This window comes from Oryzias latipes, chromosome 15 (assembly GCF_053564925.1).
Source record: "Oryzias latipes strain Hd-rR chromosome 15, Olatipes_Hd-rR_3.1".
Taxonomy (NCBI): Eukaryota; Metazoa; Chordata; class Actinopteri; order Beloniformes; family Adrianichthyidae; genus Oryzias; species Oryzias latipes.
Window position 1 is genome coordinate 26,506,608 of NC_136251.1, and position 15,174 is coordinate 26,521,781.

At 37.1% G+C, this 15,174-nt stretch overlaps 1 protein-coding gene across 46 annotated transcripts in view; it reads right to left on the minus strand.

Annotated features, from left to right (window-relative positions):
* Positions 1 to 15,174, minus strand: part of dst (dystonin) — a 92,187-nt gene that overhangs the window by 66,482 nt on the left and 10,531 nt on the right. For 32 of the 46 annotated variants that reach the window (XM_023963636.2, XM_078932315.1, XM_078932348.1 and 29 more), the window contains 5 exons: positions 8,533 to 8,594; positions 6,075 to 6,164; positions 4,199 to 4,297; positions 2,537 to 2,614; positions 1,598 to 1,690 (listed from right to left, as the gene is read on the minus strand). In XM_023963636.2, coding sequence (XP_023819404.1) covers positions 1,598 to 1,690; positions 2,537 to 2,614; positions 4,199 to 4,297; positions 6,075 to 6,164; positions 8,533 to 8,594 — 422 coding nt within the window. Of the gene's footprint in view, positions 1 to 1,597; positions 1,691 to 2,536; positions 2,615 to 4,198; positions 4,298 to 6,074; positions 6,165 to 8,532; positions 8,595 to 10,042; positions 10,228 to 15,174 lie in introns of those variants that run through there. The other 14 variants (XM_078932350.1, XM_078932357.1, XM_023963631.2 and 11 more) reach the window with 4 other exon arrangements.

Genomic DNA, 15,174 nt, shown 5'->3' on the forward strand with positions numbered 1-15,174 from the left:
TCAGTCTTGTGGTTTAGGCAAATGCTATTACTTGAGCAGATCACCCTGACTGCAGCTTAAACGAATACAAATGCTCAAGAGAAGAAGTGAGTCATTGTAAAATCCCAGAACTTCTGCCAGAAAAAAAGGGCCCTGATGTAAAGTCCTTTCTCCTTTTTTACAGCACAAAAAAGTAAATAATTGGAGTTCGTCATTTAGTATAGAGCACAGCTCGGCTAACAATAACAAGTAGAGTAACTTGACTGCAAGAAGAATCGAAACTTCAACCGATGATGCTTTCTATGATGCGCCAGCAATGGAAGCAGTACCACCAGTAAGAATTGAGTTCCAACTTTGTTGCTTTGACTTTTAGCATGAATTACGATTAGGGAATAAAATGCATGAAGACGTTGTATTTATGTGTTTGGGTTGGTATCCAAATGGCAAAAAATAGCTCACAAATATATCGGATCTAATCAGAACTGAACAGCCAGACAAGTCAGACAAGTATGAAGAAAACACCAGTGAGGCATCATTCCATATCATGGTAGGCTTACTACATTTAAAAAAACGCGGCAGAACAGATTTATATATTTGTATTACAGTAAAAAACAGACAATCAACCAAAAAAAAGTCTTCAACTTCAAAAAAACGACTAAATGTGATGTTTTTGCTATTAAAATGAGAGCCAACCACTGAAAATGACAGAAATATTAATGCATGTATTCCAAAAATGTCTTTCTGTTCATACTTGCCAGTTTTCTGTATCTTTTACTATTCTATAAAGCAAGTGGTGTGTACTGTGACTCTGGAAAGAACATGTTCTCCTGAAGGGCCCTGCTGTCCTTCTGCAGCAAGAACAAACAGGTCCAGCTCCATCAGGTGCTTCGGGGCTTGCGTGAGACTGACAGCGGCAGGTGTTGGCATCATCACGGACGCCAGCTGTCAGCAAGTTTGATGGGGTTTTGCCTGGCCTCAACTGCTTTTTTTTTCTAAATCTGTTAATTTAATGAAGCTGGGAATCAAACTAGCCCATGCATGCTTTATAAGTGGTGACAGCAGTTTTCTGAAACAAAGCATTATTACCAATGAAAGTAAAAGTCAAAACTATTATGTCTCTAACGTAAGAATAGGTAGAAAAGAAAGAAAAATAAAGGTGCTGTGTGAGCAGTCGTTGACTCCATTGATCGCTGTTTGGATGTTTCTGGTATGCATGTACCAGCTAATTAACTTAACTTAATGATTTGTGCAACCGCAATAATAAGCATTGCCTGAGGGAATATTTTTCTAGATTTTTTTTGTTGTTGATTTATAAACCTTTTGGAGGATTTTTTTTTTAAAGTCTTTCAAGAATCTTGTTTTTAACCAAATATGAACAAAAACATCTACATTACTAAAGTGTGACTTCTGCACATCATTAATACTGCAAAACTTCTGCTTGCATATTAAACAAATTCAATGGAAAACACAAATCTAACATATTAAGACACATCTGTACAAAGGTTATTTCACATTCCACATGAAGTTGCTCAGTTTTGATGCCTAGTGGTTAAATATGTCATAAAAGCAAAAAACATCATGAATAATTGTTGCAAAAAAACAACATTATTATTATTACCTGAAAGTGCAAAATGATGGTCCAGATCAACCCCAAGGTCAGTTTTGGGTTTCCATCTGTGATGTCATCATTCCTGATATTTACAAGTTTGACCTGATGAGAGGAAAAAAAGCACAATTATCTTAAGTTTTAACCTTCATCACTCTTTTTTTTATTTCCCAAATAAATCTATTTATTCAGACTCGCATGTTAATAAATAAATCACCACAAGGTGGTGCCAAAGCTCCAATGTTTGCTTTGGGAACAAACTGAGTTGAACTCCAACTATTTCTGCTTCCAGCTGATGGAATCTGATAGAATGACATCAAGTATTCAGCTTCAAACAGCTTTCCTCTCTAGGGAAACCGGAATCAGTTGGCGTGGAGGGGTGTGGTCTAAAAAGTTGAATGATCTCACATGTGATGACAACAGTGGATGCATATGTGTGTCTGGTGCCAAAACAGCACTCATTTATGACATCTGTGAATCTTTTGTCTCCTGCTTTGCGTCACATCTGGCCTCAGCTCAACAAGGCTGTGTTCCTACAAAGCAAAGCAGGATTGTGGGGGCCATCATCAGATCTCCTTGAGTCCTGTAATTACTATTTTAAGTAACTGTAATACATTGTAAGGTCATAAAAATTATTTTTAAAGTATTTATTGTTGTTGGGAGGAATGATGGCGAACAGAGTCAACAGCCTTCCTCTGATTGTTGCTACATGATGTCATTCACTTTCGTTTGCTGCAATATGACTGTGGACTGTTGACTAAGGTGTGGCCTCTAAACTCAATGCAGCTGCACACAATAATTTTGAGTGCTTATGTAAACAGTTTGGAGATTTTGCTTCTAATTTGCAAAAGATGGTTTGTTTGTTTTTCTTTTTGTCCACTTCTGATGTGATTTTTAACATAACGGATCAAAATAGGTTTGAGAACAGAAAATGTTGTTTAAGATGATTACCTGCCGCCTCTTTAAATAATCCAGGGCAATTTGGACATTTTGGAGTCTGTGGAAACGCATCCTTCCTCTTTCCCGAGGCTGTGGATGTTGACAGAGACGATCAGTCATGAATGCGATTTGGAACATGACAGGACATAGATAGAGGATATAGGGCATGCTTCTTACCCACTGATCTTTGACAGTAAAAGTGTCAATACTGCAACTATGCACAGGCTGAAACCCCACCAACAAAAGGAACCATTTTCAGTTCTTTCAAAGTTTGTGCAAACTGCCAATGTATTGCAAAAAACCACCATAGCACAATGTTTTTTTTTTCACACATTTTCATCTCTCCACATTATCTGTCTGCATGATGAGAAAATGAATGAGACCTGAAAGAAAAAGCAGCTCTGAGATTAAATTCCCGTTGCCATCGATGATCATAGAGTGCTGTAATATATGATCTCCTGTGGCAAATGGGTCTGAACGGTCGGAGGCCACAGCATGAGGTAATGGAATGGAAAGTGCATTCAAGCCAGGGTGCAGCAGCAGCAGCAGCAGAGGAGTTCAGCTGCATCCAGCCGTCTCAGTCATCTCAGGAGCAAAGCAAAAGCCTCTGGTCAAACCAGCCCTTTTATTCTATTTCCTGCCATCATCCTACCTTCAGTCTTTAGCTAATTGTAAAAACTATTAAATGAACAAAAAAGTTGAAAGTGAAGCCCTGCAAAGCTAATGAAATGGTGTGTGTGCATTTTCCAAATACCCCCATAAAATTTAGCTCTTAAAGACCCATTCCCTTAAAAAAAACGTGTTTTTGGTGTTTTTATCATATTCTTGTGATAATTGTTTGATGATGGAAAAAATATATGGACATATATAAAGAAGCATAAGCTTAAAATTGAATTTCTGAATATGTTTTTATTGAAAATGTTTGGAGGATTTAGATGAAGACGAAAAAATACTATTTGAAAAAGTGGGTATTTGTCAGGTAGAAATATGCTGGCCAGACCACAAATTCCTCGCTCCGCTCCATTTTGATGCATCCATTTGCAGACTGCTAGATCCATGTACGTCTTCCTCGTCCGAGCTAGTATTTGGCTCTAAACTGTACACCTGGATAGCTCCACCATTGCTTGCCATTTTTTGGGGGGCGAACAAGGGGCTGTAAGCTAGTGGGAGAGTATGTAAACAGATAGCTCTCAGTTATGTCTGACAGGAGGGGGGGCAGGCTTACTACGGGCCAATGGAGAGTTTTTGATGAACTACTACCACTTTGTAAAAACTATGTCTTAAAAAAACGACAAAGTTTGTTTTTTTGGCTAGAAATGGCATAATCATAATTAAAAGACCATTTGGACCACTTTTAAATTAGATCAAACAATGATTGGATGGGTCTTTAAAGAGAACCCTTGGGAGGGAATTACGTCATAATAATATTTAACTCTATTGGTACTAAAAATATAGATTAGGTCACCACCAAAAAGAAAACTACAATTAAGCTCAGCTTTGCAGAAGTGAAAACATGGAAAAAGGGAAGAAATATACAGTAATCCTTCTAAAAATACCTCCTCCAGCAGTTTTTCTAATCACATGTTGGAATTGCTTTTCTCCTCTTTTAAGTGACCACAGCAAACTCAAAATTAGTCTTTTGCTTAAAAAGGATGAGGGGCAAGCCACACGTACCCCCTTATCATCATCCACTGTGTCTCCATGCTGCTCAACTGCACATGCTTCTGTCCCACTCACCAACCGCAAAGTCTTCAGAAAATCACGCTCCCTTGGCTTTACCAGCGAAAGGGGGAACACATGGGGAAAAAGGGGAGACATGGACACACATACAGCGGCCAAATCATAAGGAAGTTAGACAATGGACAGAAAGCAGTCAAAGAAAGAAGAGGAGGAAAAGTGAGATGTAAACTGAAAACAGACAGATAGTTAAGAGTATGAAAGTCAGACAAACGCATCAACAGCTGGGGGTTGTTGTACAGTATCCAGTCCACAATGCAAAATGAGATTACTTCAATAGGCAGGTTATTAAAAAAAAAAAAATTCAATGGGATGAGAATTGCACATAACTGCACATAACATGAGGTCAATAATATGTATGGTATTCGTAGCAGTAACCAATCCTCCAAATACAACTGTTTTCCTAGTCAATCCATCAGTGTATGAATCCATAAAACTGATATACAATTATTTATACTCAAAATTTAAGAAATAACCAATTTTTTGCATTTTTTTTTATATTGTACTTGTGTTGTGTTTAATTTTTCAAGAGGTTAACTATACAAAATATCATTGTAGTAATCTTTTCTGTTTTAAAAGTCACAGTTTTTTCTAGCATGAACATACAGATTTTAATGTGAAAAAATACTAATTTCTCATTGTTTTGTAACAGCAATAAGTTAAAAAGGAGCTCACACAACCTCTGGTTATGCAAGACATCAGGAAAACTTGTGATGTGCGAAATTAGCGATCACCGTTGATATGACAAAACAACAAATACATCATTTCCATTTACTGCAACAGTACTATTTAATAAGAGTTAACATAACTTAAATGGTACTCCGAATGACCCATGCCTGCGTAGGAGATGGGGATCTAACAAAAAAAGGGGCTTCATCCGATTGGTGAAATGCATAAAGTGCTTTATTTGATTTGTTAAATACTTCAAGCTGACCATGAGATTGTTTTTACATTCAAGGTAACCATTTATCACAGTTTACGCCGTCTGTTGCAATATACATATTGCACAAGCTGATATTACATTTTCAATTTATTGTGCATATACCCAGATGATATCTGTTAACTTCTATCTTGCAATAACAGAAGATATTTCCAGCTAAAACACAATTTCTTGTTTAATAACAGCTTTGATGAGTTATTGGGATGAAAAGCTTATTATTGTCTATGTGTCATTACTTGATGGAAACCTTAGTGGATGACCACATAGATTGATTTCACCTGTTATTAGCTTTCCTCTATGTGCTTGGTGACTTTATTCTTTAACGTAACTCTTTGTGATCTCACCCGGTATAGGCTAAACCTGTGTAACCTTAGATTTTGATGCCTGACTGCAATCACGAACAAAACTTGGAAAAACCCATAAAGAAATGTGAGCTCCATCAGTGTTTTGGGTGCAGTGTCACTAATCACATTGGCATTCATCACGGAAGAGAATTGAAATAAGAAAAAATGATATTTTGAGGGCTTTAATAAAAAGAGGGATGGGAAAAAACAACAGATTTCATCACAGATGGTAAAATCCCAGGAATCCCTCCCCACCCCCATGACTAACTGTGCACATACCATGACTTACATACAGTGGGAGTGAAAGGAAAAGGGCCCAGTGAATGACACTAAATAATCACCTAAATAAGAAATAATCCCTCCATTTTATGAGTACCACATTAGATCTAACGTGAAAGATATGGCTGAACAGGAATCTACAATAAACCTCAATGTGAAGCTCCACAAACGTCGTCAGAGTTTTATGTGGAGAAGCCTGAGTTTCATCACATTACGAAACATCTCAAGCAACAAAAAAGCAAAAACTCACCAGTGTATCTCCAGACAAAACCTCCAGCAGTGAGATCAGGTTATGTCCATCACGTAAGTCTTCGTACAAGTCGTTGATATGCTTTCGCACCTGCAGCCACGACAAGATAGATAAAAATCATAATTGACCTACAAATTTTGAATTAATATTAATTTAAATGGTCTATTTTTAGCTGAAATGTCATCAATTTATTGTACTTTTTCTATGTTTCCTTAATATTAATGCACCCTTTACTCAATATGCATTTAATTTAGGATATTCTTGGCTGCTAATACATAAAAAAATATTAATATGTGATCATAGTTCATTTTAACTATTACTTCTGCAAAACACTACAAATATTTTCTGCTTTGCTGTCTTTTTTCTCCTCCTCTAGAAGGGAATGCGTATTGCTCAGCAGCTTGCAGGTTAGCACTGTAGCACCTCATCAAAACACTTGAGCAAGTCACTTAACAACTGCATCCTCCATGCATGTCCGTTTCTCATTACTGTCCTAAATACCTCTCTTCTGAAATCACACGAGAGCCCAGTGGCCTGCTTTCACACAGGGCTTTCAGCACTGTAATCCCAGATAACAGCCACAGCTGTGAAGCCAAAATAGACCGGCACCTTTATGTTACCGAGCCACAAAGGCATTTCCCGCACTGTTACTCAGCACTTTTGATATTTCAGCAAAATCTGCAAAATTCCTCTGTATACTCTATGACATGTTACTGTTTTGTGTAGAATATCTGTTTGCAGCTTTCATAAATCAGTTTGTTTTTTTCTTCAGAATAAAAACATTAGCTTACATAATGCAAAAGTGTGAGCTCCAGTGAGCGTGTCATCAGTGGAGGACATGCAAATTCATAGGGCTGCACATAACCTTCCAACATAAATGCTTCTTATTCTTAAACGTCAAACACAGACAGTAAAATCCCAGATCCAAAGACACCACACAGATTAAACACCACACAGATTAAATGAGGACTGCTAAAAAGTGTATTTTAATCAGATCTGTAGAGGCCATGAACTGCTGTTTCACACCACAGCACTTCATATGTATGTCTATTTCTTACATTTTTCTTTGTAACATTTAGTTTTAAACAAACACATTCATCACAAGTGTGTGTTTTTTATGCCGTGCAATAAACCAATTTCTGAAATCAACAAACCGAGCCTGAACAAAACTTCTTTGACGGCTGGAGGACTCACTGCTGAGATTGACGGAAGAATTCTTAAAACTGCCATCATAGTTTCAGTCACCTGAAACTGGATGGTATGAGACTACATGGTTTCTAAGTTGACAATACCATCCAGTTTCAGGTCTGACTCCTCCCCCACGAGCACATATAAACCAGCTTTTTCACCAGCTATTTCAGAATTGACAAAGCCTTTTGGACAAGAGGTGAAACTTCTTCAACTTTAAAAACCAAGTCCAGATGACAGCCCTTAAACCTACTACTATGATGGAATCAACCTGGATGAATGAGAGTCTTCATAGACATCTTAAAACTGCCCTTGTTCCTTTGCCTACGTGATCTGAAATGAGCTTTCATTTAGTTGCTTGCATGTCATGTAAATGTCACATTGAGTCAATCAAAATGCATGAAAGTATTATAAATAACAATATTTTCTACTTCTGCTGAGCTGTGACCAAAACCTCTTTTCTACAACATTATTGTTCTGCATACATTTTCAGATTCAAGATAGAAACATTCCAGTGAGTGAACACACAGGACCAGAACAAACCGGACTGTGTCTGCACCTAAAACATACTCTATCTCCGACAGAGAAGAAGACCACAAACCTGCTCATTTAAGAGCAAAATAAGAGAAAAGGGACGGAATAAAAATATTTCATAATGGTATTCCAAATAGACATGATAGATAGATGTGTATCTCTACTTGACTATATTTGTACAGACTCTATTTGCTTTCTTTTTGAGCAAAGAAAAGGACTTGTTAGGACACATGCCGTGCACAAGCTTTTAGCTAACAACCCTGAATCCTGCTTCTGACGGTTAAAGTTCCCGAAAAATGCATGTTCATGCAAAATGAACAGCGTCACTAAACTGAAAGTTTCTCACCTGCCTCAAAACCACACATTTAGTAATGATGCATCCAATGACTCGTGTTCCTTCTTGCCCTCTCTCCTAAATCACTTCATAAAATTCCACAGTCATCAAATGCCAAAATAATCATTTTAATTTCTCCCTTAAAAAAAGAACTTGTTTCTGCAACAAAACCTTGCACAAATGTGAGGGTAAATGTCTGTTAACAAGCTTCAGTCATTTTCATTAGGAAATTGTAACATGTTAGGACTTTCCAAGGTGGTTTTGAATGACGTTCAAAAACTGGTTTTAACAGTTGGGAAAGAACAAAATATCACAGTTTCTACAGTTGTTAAGATTCCTGTAACATATCAGTTTATATATATATATATATATATATATATATATATATAAAGGTTTTCTTACCTTTAATAGATGCTGGTTTATCCATTTTGTAAAGGTCTTCTTCTGCACTCTGTCTCTTTCATCTGCACAAGATAGAATAAGAAAAAGGTTACCCTTCATACCAAAGAGATGAATGGACAGATTAACTTCCATCCATTTATTGTTATATTTAACTGCTGTGCTGTAGTTGTACGAAGGAAAACTTAAAGTTTCTTTTGACATTTGTACCAATTCACTTTTTAACTAAAGATTTACTTTCACATTTTTAATACTATTTTAAAATAATTTCACATAAATTGCCCACTGAAATGCTGGTTTGCAGACCAGATTATTGAAGATACTTGTTTGATATGATGAGTCTTGATAATTCGGTGGTCTAAATGTTTGGCTCAATCCTTTGTTTGACCTTTATGAAAAAATGGATCTTAAAATATTAGTCTTGAAAGCTGTCAGCAAGCAGAAAATGTTCTAGGTGCATTCAAGACACCATCAGTTTCTGTGTAAACATGCCAATCCAATACCTGCTTTATTCTGACTACATGCTAGCATGATCATGACTGACACATGACCATGTACATCACTTCCTGATGTGTCTATCATCTGATGCCACTACATATCATAAAAATATGGCCAAAAATATTATATTGGCTTCAAATTCGTTGAGTCAATTCAAAGACAAGAGAAACTAAACTTTGTGCCTATTCCAATGTTTCCATTGTTTTTCATTTCTTCGCATCCTTGCAAATCCTGTTACTTATGATCAAGCCCTCATGCTTCATTCCAAAATTTAAAGCCAACAAAGAACCACTAAAATCACCATTCTTGGCTGGTTTTAAGAGGAAGGGATTTACTGTCAACTTTATGTCATTTGTCATTTGTTGACTGCCTGAAAACGTTTTAATTTCTCTAACTTCATTTTTCATTCATAAGAACCTGTTTTTATAAGCCTTGTGCAGTGGTTTTTTTAGCAGGTGAGTGGCCTTATGAGTGGATCCACCAAAAATCTTGCTTTTCTCAACCATTTCTGGACCAACAGAGTTGGCCAGAACAAACTCCAGACACTGTGGCTGCACCTATTCAGGCTTCACCTTTCAGATTATGGGTGAAGGCAGAGATGATTGGTCCAGTATATGTCTGTCTATGCTTGTGACACAGATGGAACCAGATTGCAAGGGAAAGCAATTGTTAAGCAAAACAAAATGTCTGCCAAATGTTTTAGTACATATTCTTTTGTCAATCAGAGCTGTGACTCATTTCCCTGCTTCCATCTCTTCCACATGAAAAATGTTCTCCTCTTTCAGGAATTATTGAGAATTGAAACTGTCACTCTCAAAATCAATTAACTAGTAACCTTATTGCTACTGCCGTTAACATTCAGTGACCACAGTTACAAATCTACCATGAGATCACCTCCTGCCTTTTCCAATCTATGGATCAGAGAACTCAGTTAGTTGTATATCTGACCTGCTAGTAATGACCAAGCACAGACGCATGACCAATCGTTTAAGGAAGCCAGAAGATAAAAACTGACCCATGCAACACAGTAGAGTTACCAGATGGGCTCTATGATCCCTCTCAGACGTAAAAAGGTACTTCATCTTGTGCGCCATCTCCTGAGGGTCTGGCAGGACAATTAAGCTCCAGGTAGACAGATATAACGTGGATCAGCGAGTGAACTGACTGAAACAGCCTCTCTGCTCTCGCCTTCCTGTCTGACAGCCTCTGAGGCAGCGTAACTCCCTCTCATCTCACATCCAGAGCGAGTCCTGTCAGGTTTTCCATTGCTACATGCTAATTTCTGTTTCCATGGTTTTGCTATTTATCTAGCAGCAACTCCTAAAATCCCAGAAGGAAAAAAACCTCCTGGGTTTGAAACACATCCAAAGAGTAAGCATTTTCTTAAGTAAAAGCTAGTTTTTAAAATGTATTTTATTATAATAAATACAAGCACCAGAAATGTTGCACAATAAATGTCCCACAAAATATTTTAAAAAATCTGTCTCTGGAAAACCATAACTGCTCTCGGCAAACACCAAAGATCTGCCAACAGTTTTTTTGCAATAAAACAGTTAATAATTGTTAGTCCCAAACTCAAATCGTTGATGAGTTTTATGCTGAATCCTTCATTTCCAGGGAAACAGGACTGAGAGCTCCGCCTCTGTATTCTCTGCAGATTCTTTCATGTAGTTCGTCTCAAAATAGCCCAAGTGGCTGAGAATGGGAAAGTGGGTTAGTCTGGCAATCATTCTGCTCTAATGTCAGTAAAACATTTGGTTAAATGTGTCCTTCCAGTTGTCCAAGTGAGCTTATATAAGAATAGACAGTCTATGTACTAAAAAGACAATGAAAGTTGTCATACAATTTTGCTGTCATCCCTGATGCACCGGTATTTGCATGTGCCTGAATTTACTGTGCAGCTTAAATCTCTGAGGAGCAAAGGAGTGCAGATTGAAGGACAACACAACTGTTTAATCTCAGCTCCCTACTGCAGCATTGATAGATATTTCTCCTAAAAAAAACTGATTAACAAAGACAGGAAGTCCAGTCTGTCAGAGCAAAGGTCAGAAACTAAAAAAGGAGAATTATCACCAAGGAGTCAAACAGAGCAATGTTTTACCCTTAAGGACATTATCAAACCAGTAAGAATGAGACTGATTCATAAATGTTAACTAACTTCTTTACTAATCTAGCAAAGAAAGTGGATAAAATATATTTTGACAAGTAAGCTGTGTACCTGTAACTCCCAAAAACCTTTAGGTGAGCAAAAGATAGAGCGCCCTCTTGGGGATATTTGACAATAAAAAAGACGTGGTGAATGAACAAACTGCTTTGGGAAATTTACATTAATGATAGAAAATAATTATTTTAATTTAGAATGGGTTCCGTAAACAGAAACAATGGCAGATTTTGTGCGGTCATACACAAACAACCCCCTCTGATTGCACAACTAAATAAGATTAGCCAATCACATTCACCAATGAAATCTTAGAAACTGGGCGATAATGCAGTCTGGACTTTACCTGTCTCTCCTTATGTCCAATTCCTTTGACAGAGTCAATACGTCTGCTAAGATGCACAGTAACGAAAAACAAAACTTTTCATTAATATTCAAATAATGATAATTTAACCTCAAGTTATTTAGATTTACCGTAATTTGTAAATAAACAACTTCAAGTTTAATTTAGTTAAAAGGGAAATCATTAGGGAGTGAATTTTAGCTCACGCAAAGAGCAAATGAGAGTCCATACCTAAAAGAAAAAAGTAACACCTTAAACTAGAATGAAAATGCTTTTTAAAGATCTAGAAAATAATAGTCGACTACAAATCTGTTTGAATAAAAAGCCAAAAATCCTGCACTAACCCCTGTTCAATCTTTTACAACAATGAGATACAAAGAGTTTCAACTATGATGTGACTTATCAATAACATAATGTTTTCACATTAAAATATTATTTTGGTTTTTACTGATAAATTCCCTCTAAAGTTAATTATGCAGACTATAATGTATCCACAAAACACAAGGTTACTTGCTGTTACATTTTAAGATTAACAGCATTCTTATTTGACGCTAATATTTGAGGGACTTCTTTTCACAATTCACAAGTGCAGAATCAGCATCAAAGGTTGAGTCTGATCTCTGACTTAACTAAACACAAAACCACATTTTTTTCACTTAAAATAACTGATTTATCAAACACAAATAAAAGTAAACGGACTTCTTCATGTAAGTTTACTTAATTTCGAGTGCTTCTGACAGTGATGCCACTCTGAAGTGAAAATCACTGATAACAGTGGAAGTTTTAAACAGAGATCCTTTAGGTCTGCAGAGTCCCTGAGACTGCACCATAGAGGTCCAACAGACGGCCTCGGAAACTTATTTGAACTCACTTGCAGAGCACATGTGCATCCCTATAAATAGACACTACCCTAAACCATGCTGCTGCTGCTGCTGCTGTTGCTGCATGCAATCTGTGCCATAACATTTCCCAACATGCAACAAGAGACAAGTGTTCTTAATCATACTTCCATTAGAACTAAATTTACCCACCTTTTTTTCAAACCCTAACTCTTTCATAAAGATTTTTAATTTTTAATTTTTAATTGGGTAAGTATTCAAATAGACACAATGCTTTATACAAGATGTGGGATAGAAAACGTCCTGACATTTCCATTCAAAATAAGACAGAAAGTAAATATGCATTTTTCTATAGCAGCATATGGCACAAAAGAAGAAGAGAAGAGCAGAGTAAAAACTCAGAGCAATCAAAAATCCTCTCCGCTTAATCCTCTTGACCTTGTATTGCAGGGAAATAAAAACACACATGCAGACTTAACTGATAAGCCTTTAACCTTCCAACCAACGACAAGGACGCTAAATATCCTTGCTACACAGCTCTCATTTTGCATGTCTTGTGTCACAACTGAATATGTTTTGTTTTGAAAGCTAGAGAGCAGAGGTTTTAAAGTGTTGCAGCTCTGACAGAAAAGCTTAACTGCTTGGAAACCAACAATGGCAAGAGAAATCGCCCTGGTTTAAGTCACTGTCAAATAATAACCAGGGATAGGATTTTATGTGAGACTTGCATTTGATAGAAAAGTTTATGAAAACCAGGAAGAAAAGTTACAAACTACTGGAAAAAATGACAGTAAATGACAGTAGAATAGTGTTCACAGCCACAATAAAAACACAATTCTTACTTTGCACAGCTTCAGTATTCTAGCAGCTCTTTGTGCAAACACTGGCTTATTGAAGATGGAAGACAATGCAGGTCAAGGTGTACAAATCTTGCACATTGGATCATGATTTAGAGGAATTTATTCAACTGGACTGAAATTTAAGAGGATTAGGCCAAAACCGTGTTTGATTAAAAACAAATACTGTTTTAATACCAGCTTAAAGCAGAGGCGACACAACTTCTGCCATTTTTACTTAAAGTGTTATGCTTTCCACCCATAATGTTCAGTATGATCATTCTTATCTAATATGTGTTAATATTTTAACCCTTTTTTAATTGTTTCATGAATTAAAACACTTGGCAGCAGTTCCGTCTAAATTGAAGCAAAGCTGCATTTAAGCTAGTAGAGCTGGTTGTCTGTAGTTGAAACAGGTCGAAAAGTGTCACAAAAACTCCAAAATCTTTGTTTTATTCCACAAACATGATGCAAAGAGGAGTTTAAAAGCACCCAAGAGTCAGTGCAATATTATCTTTTAAGTGTGACAGCACAGTATAATTACACGCTGGACATGTGTGTTATGAGCCACTGCTGCAAATAAATGCTTTCCTGAAGTTTAAACCTTTAAATTACCATCAAACTGTGGATGTGGCAAACATAACTAACAACATTTTGCAAACGTTCTATCTATAAGAGCAATTTTAAGTGACACACTTTGAGATAAATGAAGTATTAGTCAAAAAGTAGCTTGATCAATACTACAAGAAATTAAATAACTAAGAGTTAATGACACATTCACGACCCTGGACCACTCACTGCTGGCAGAACCTTAAGGTGATTAACACCATCCTTCCCACCTGTATTACAACCATTGACTGTATACAAGAACTGGACTAGGGCTGCACGATATGAGGAAAACTTGCGATATGCGATATTAGTGATCAATATTGCGATAACGATAAATTTGCGGTAAATAAACAATTAGAAAAATAAACAAAAACATCATTCCCATTTCATTGCAACAGTTTAAAAATTATACTCCAAATGACCCTCATCGACATGGGGGACAAACGTCAGGGTGGCTAACCCTGGTCCTCAAGAGCCTCAACCCTGTCTGTTTTCCAATTCTCCCTAGACTGCTCGATAATGATAACCAAAATCAGGTGTGTTCAGTCAATCAGGATGTGAAATTACTTGAGTCAGCCAATCAACAGCAAGCTGGTTAAGGAGAGCTGGAAAACAGGCAGGGTTGAGGCTCTTCAGGACCAGGGTTAACATAATAGGCCTCCATCTGATTGGTCAACAATGGGAAGGCGTCCATCTGATTGGTCAAAGCATAAAGGGATTTATTTGATTCGTTAAATGCTTCAAGCTGCTAGAAGATTGTTAACACATTTTGGGTTTGCGATTTATTGCGATATTCGCCGTCTTTTGCGATATGCATATTGCAGAGCTGGATATTGCGATAACGATAAATTTGCGGTATATTGTGCAGGCCTAAACTGGACATAGCGATCCCACCCCCCTCACGTTCCAAACAGGAAGTGCCTGCTGGCTCCAGGAAGCCAAAATCCCATAAACTTCTATTGAGAAATAAACTGGTATTACTCAGTCATTCTATTTGTCAGAATAACCATTCTTGTCCTGATACCTCTTTTAACATGTTCTTGCTAATCCTAGTTTTTTTTTCATAATACTTTTGCTTTATTGCAAGTTATAAACTGACCCAACAGATGCCTGAGTAAAAGCATGTGCTGCCTGCTAGCATCACCTCTAACGTTTGGTTGACAGATTCTCATGCGCCAGAAGAGATGTAAACTTCAAACATGCTCACTCCTGATTGGTGATAGTAGTTGCCATTGAAATATTGACTCAGACCACTTGGACCAACCACTGTCGTCTTACTTTCAAGATGGCAACAACCATATTGCGGTAAAATACCGACTGAATTGGCTTCATTTTTTTGGAGCTGGAGGTAAGGCAGTATCT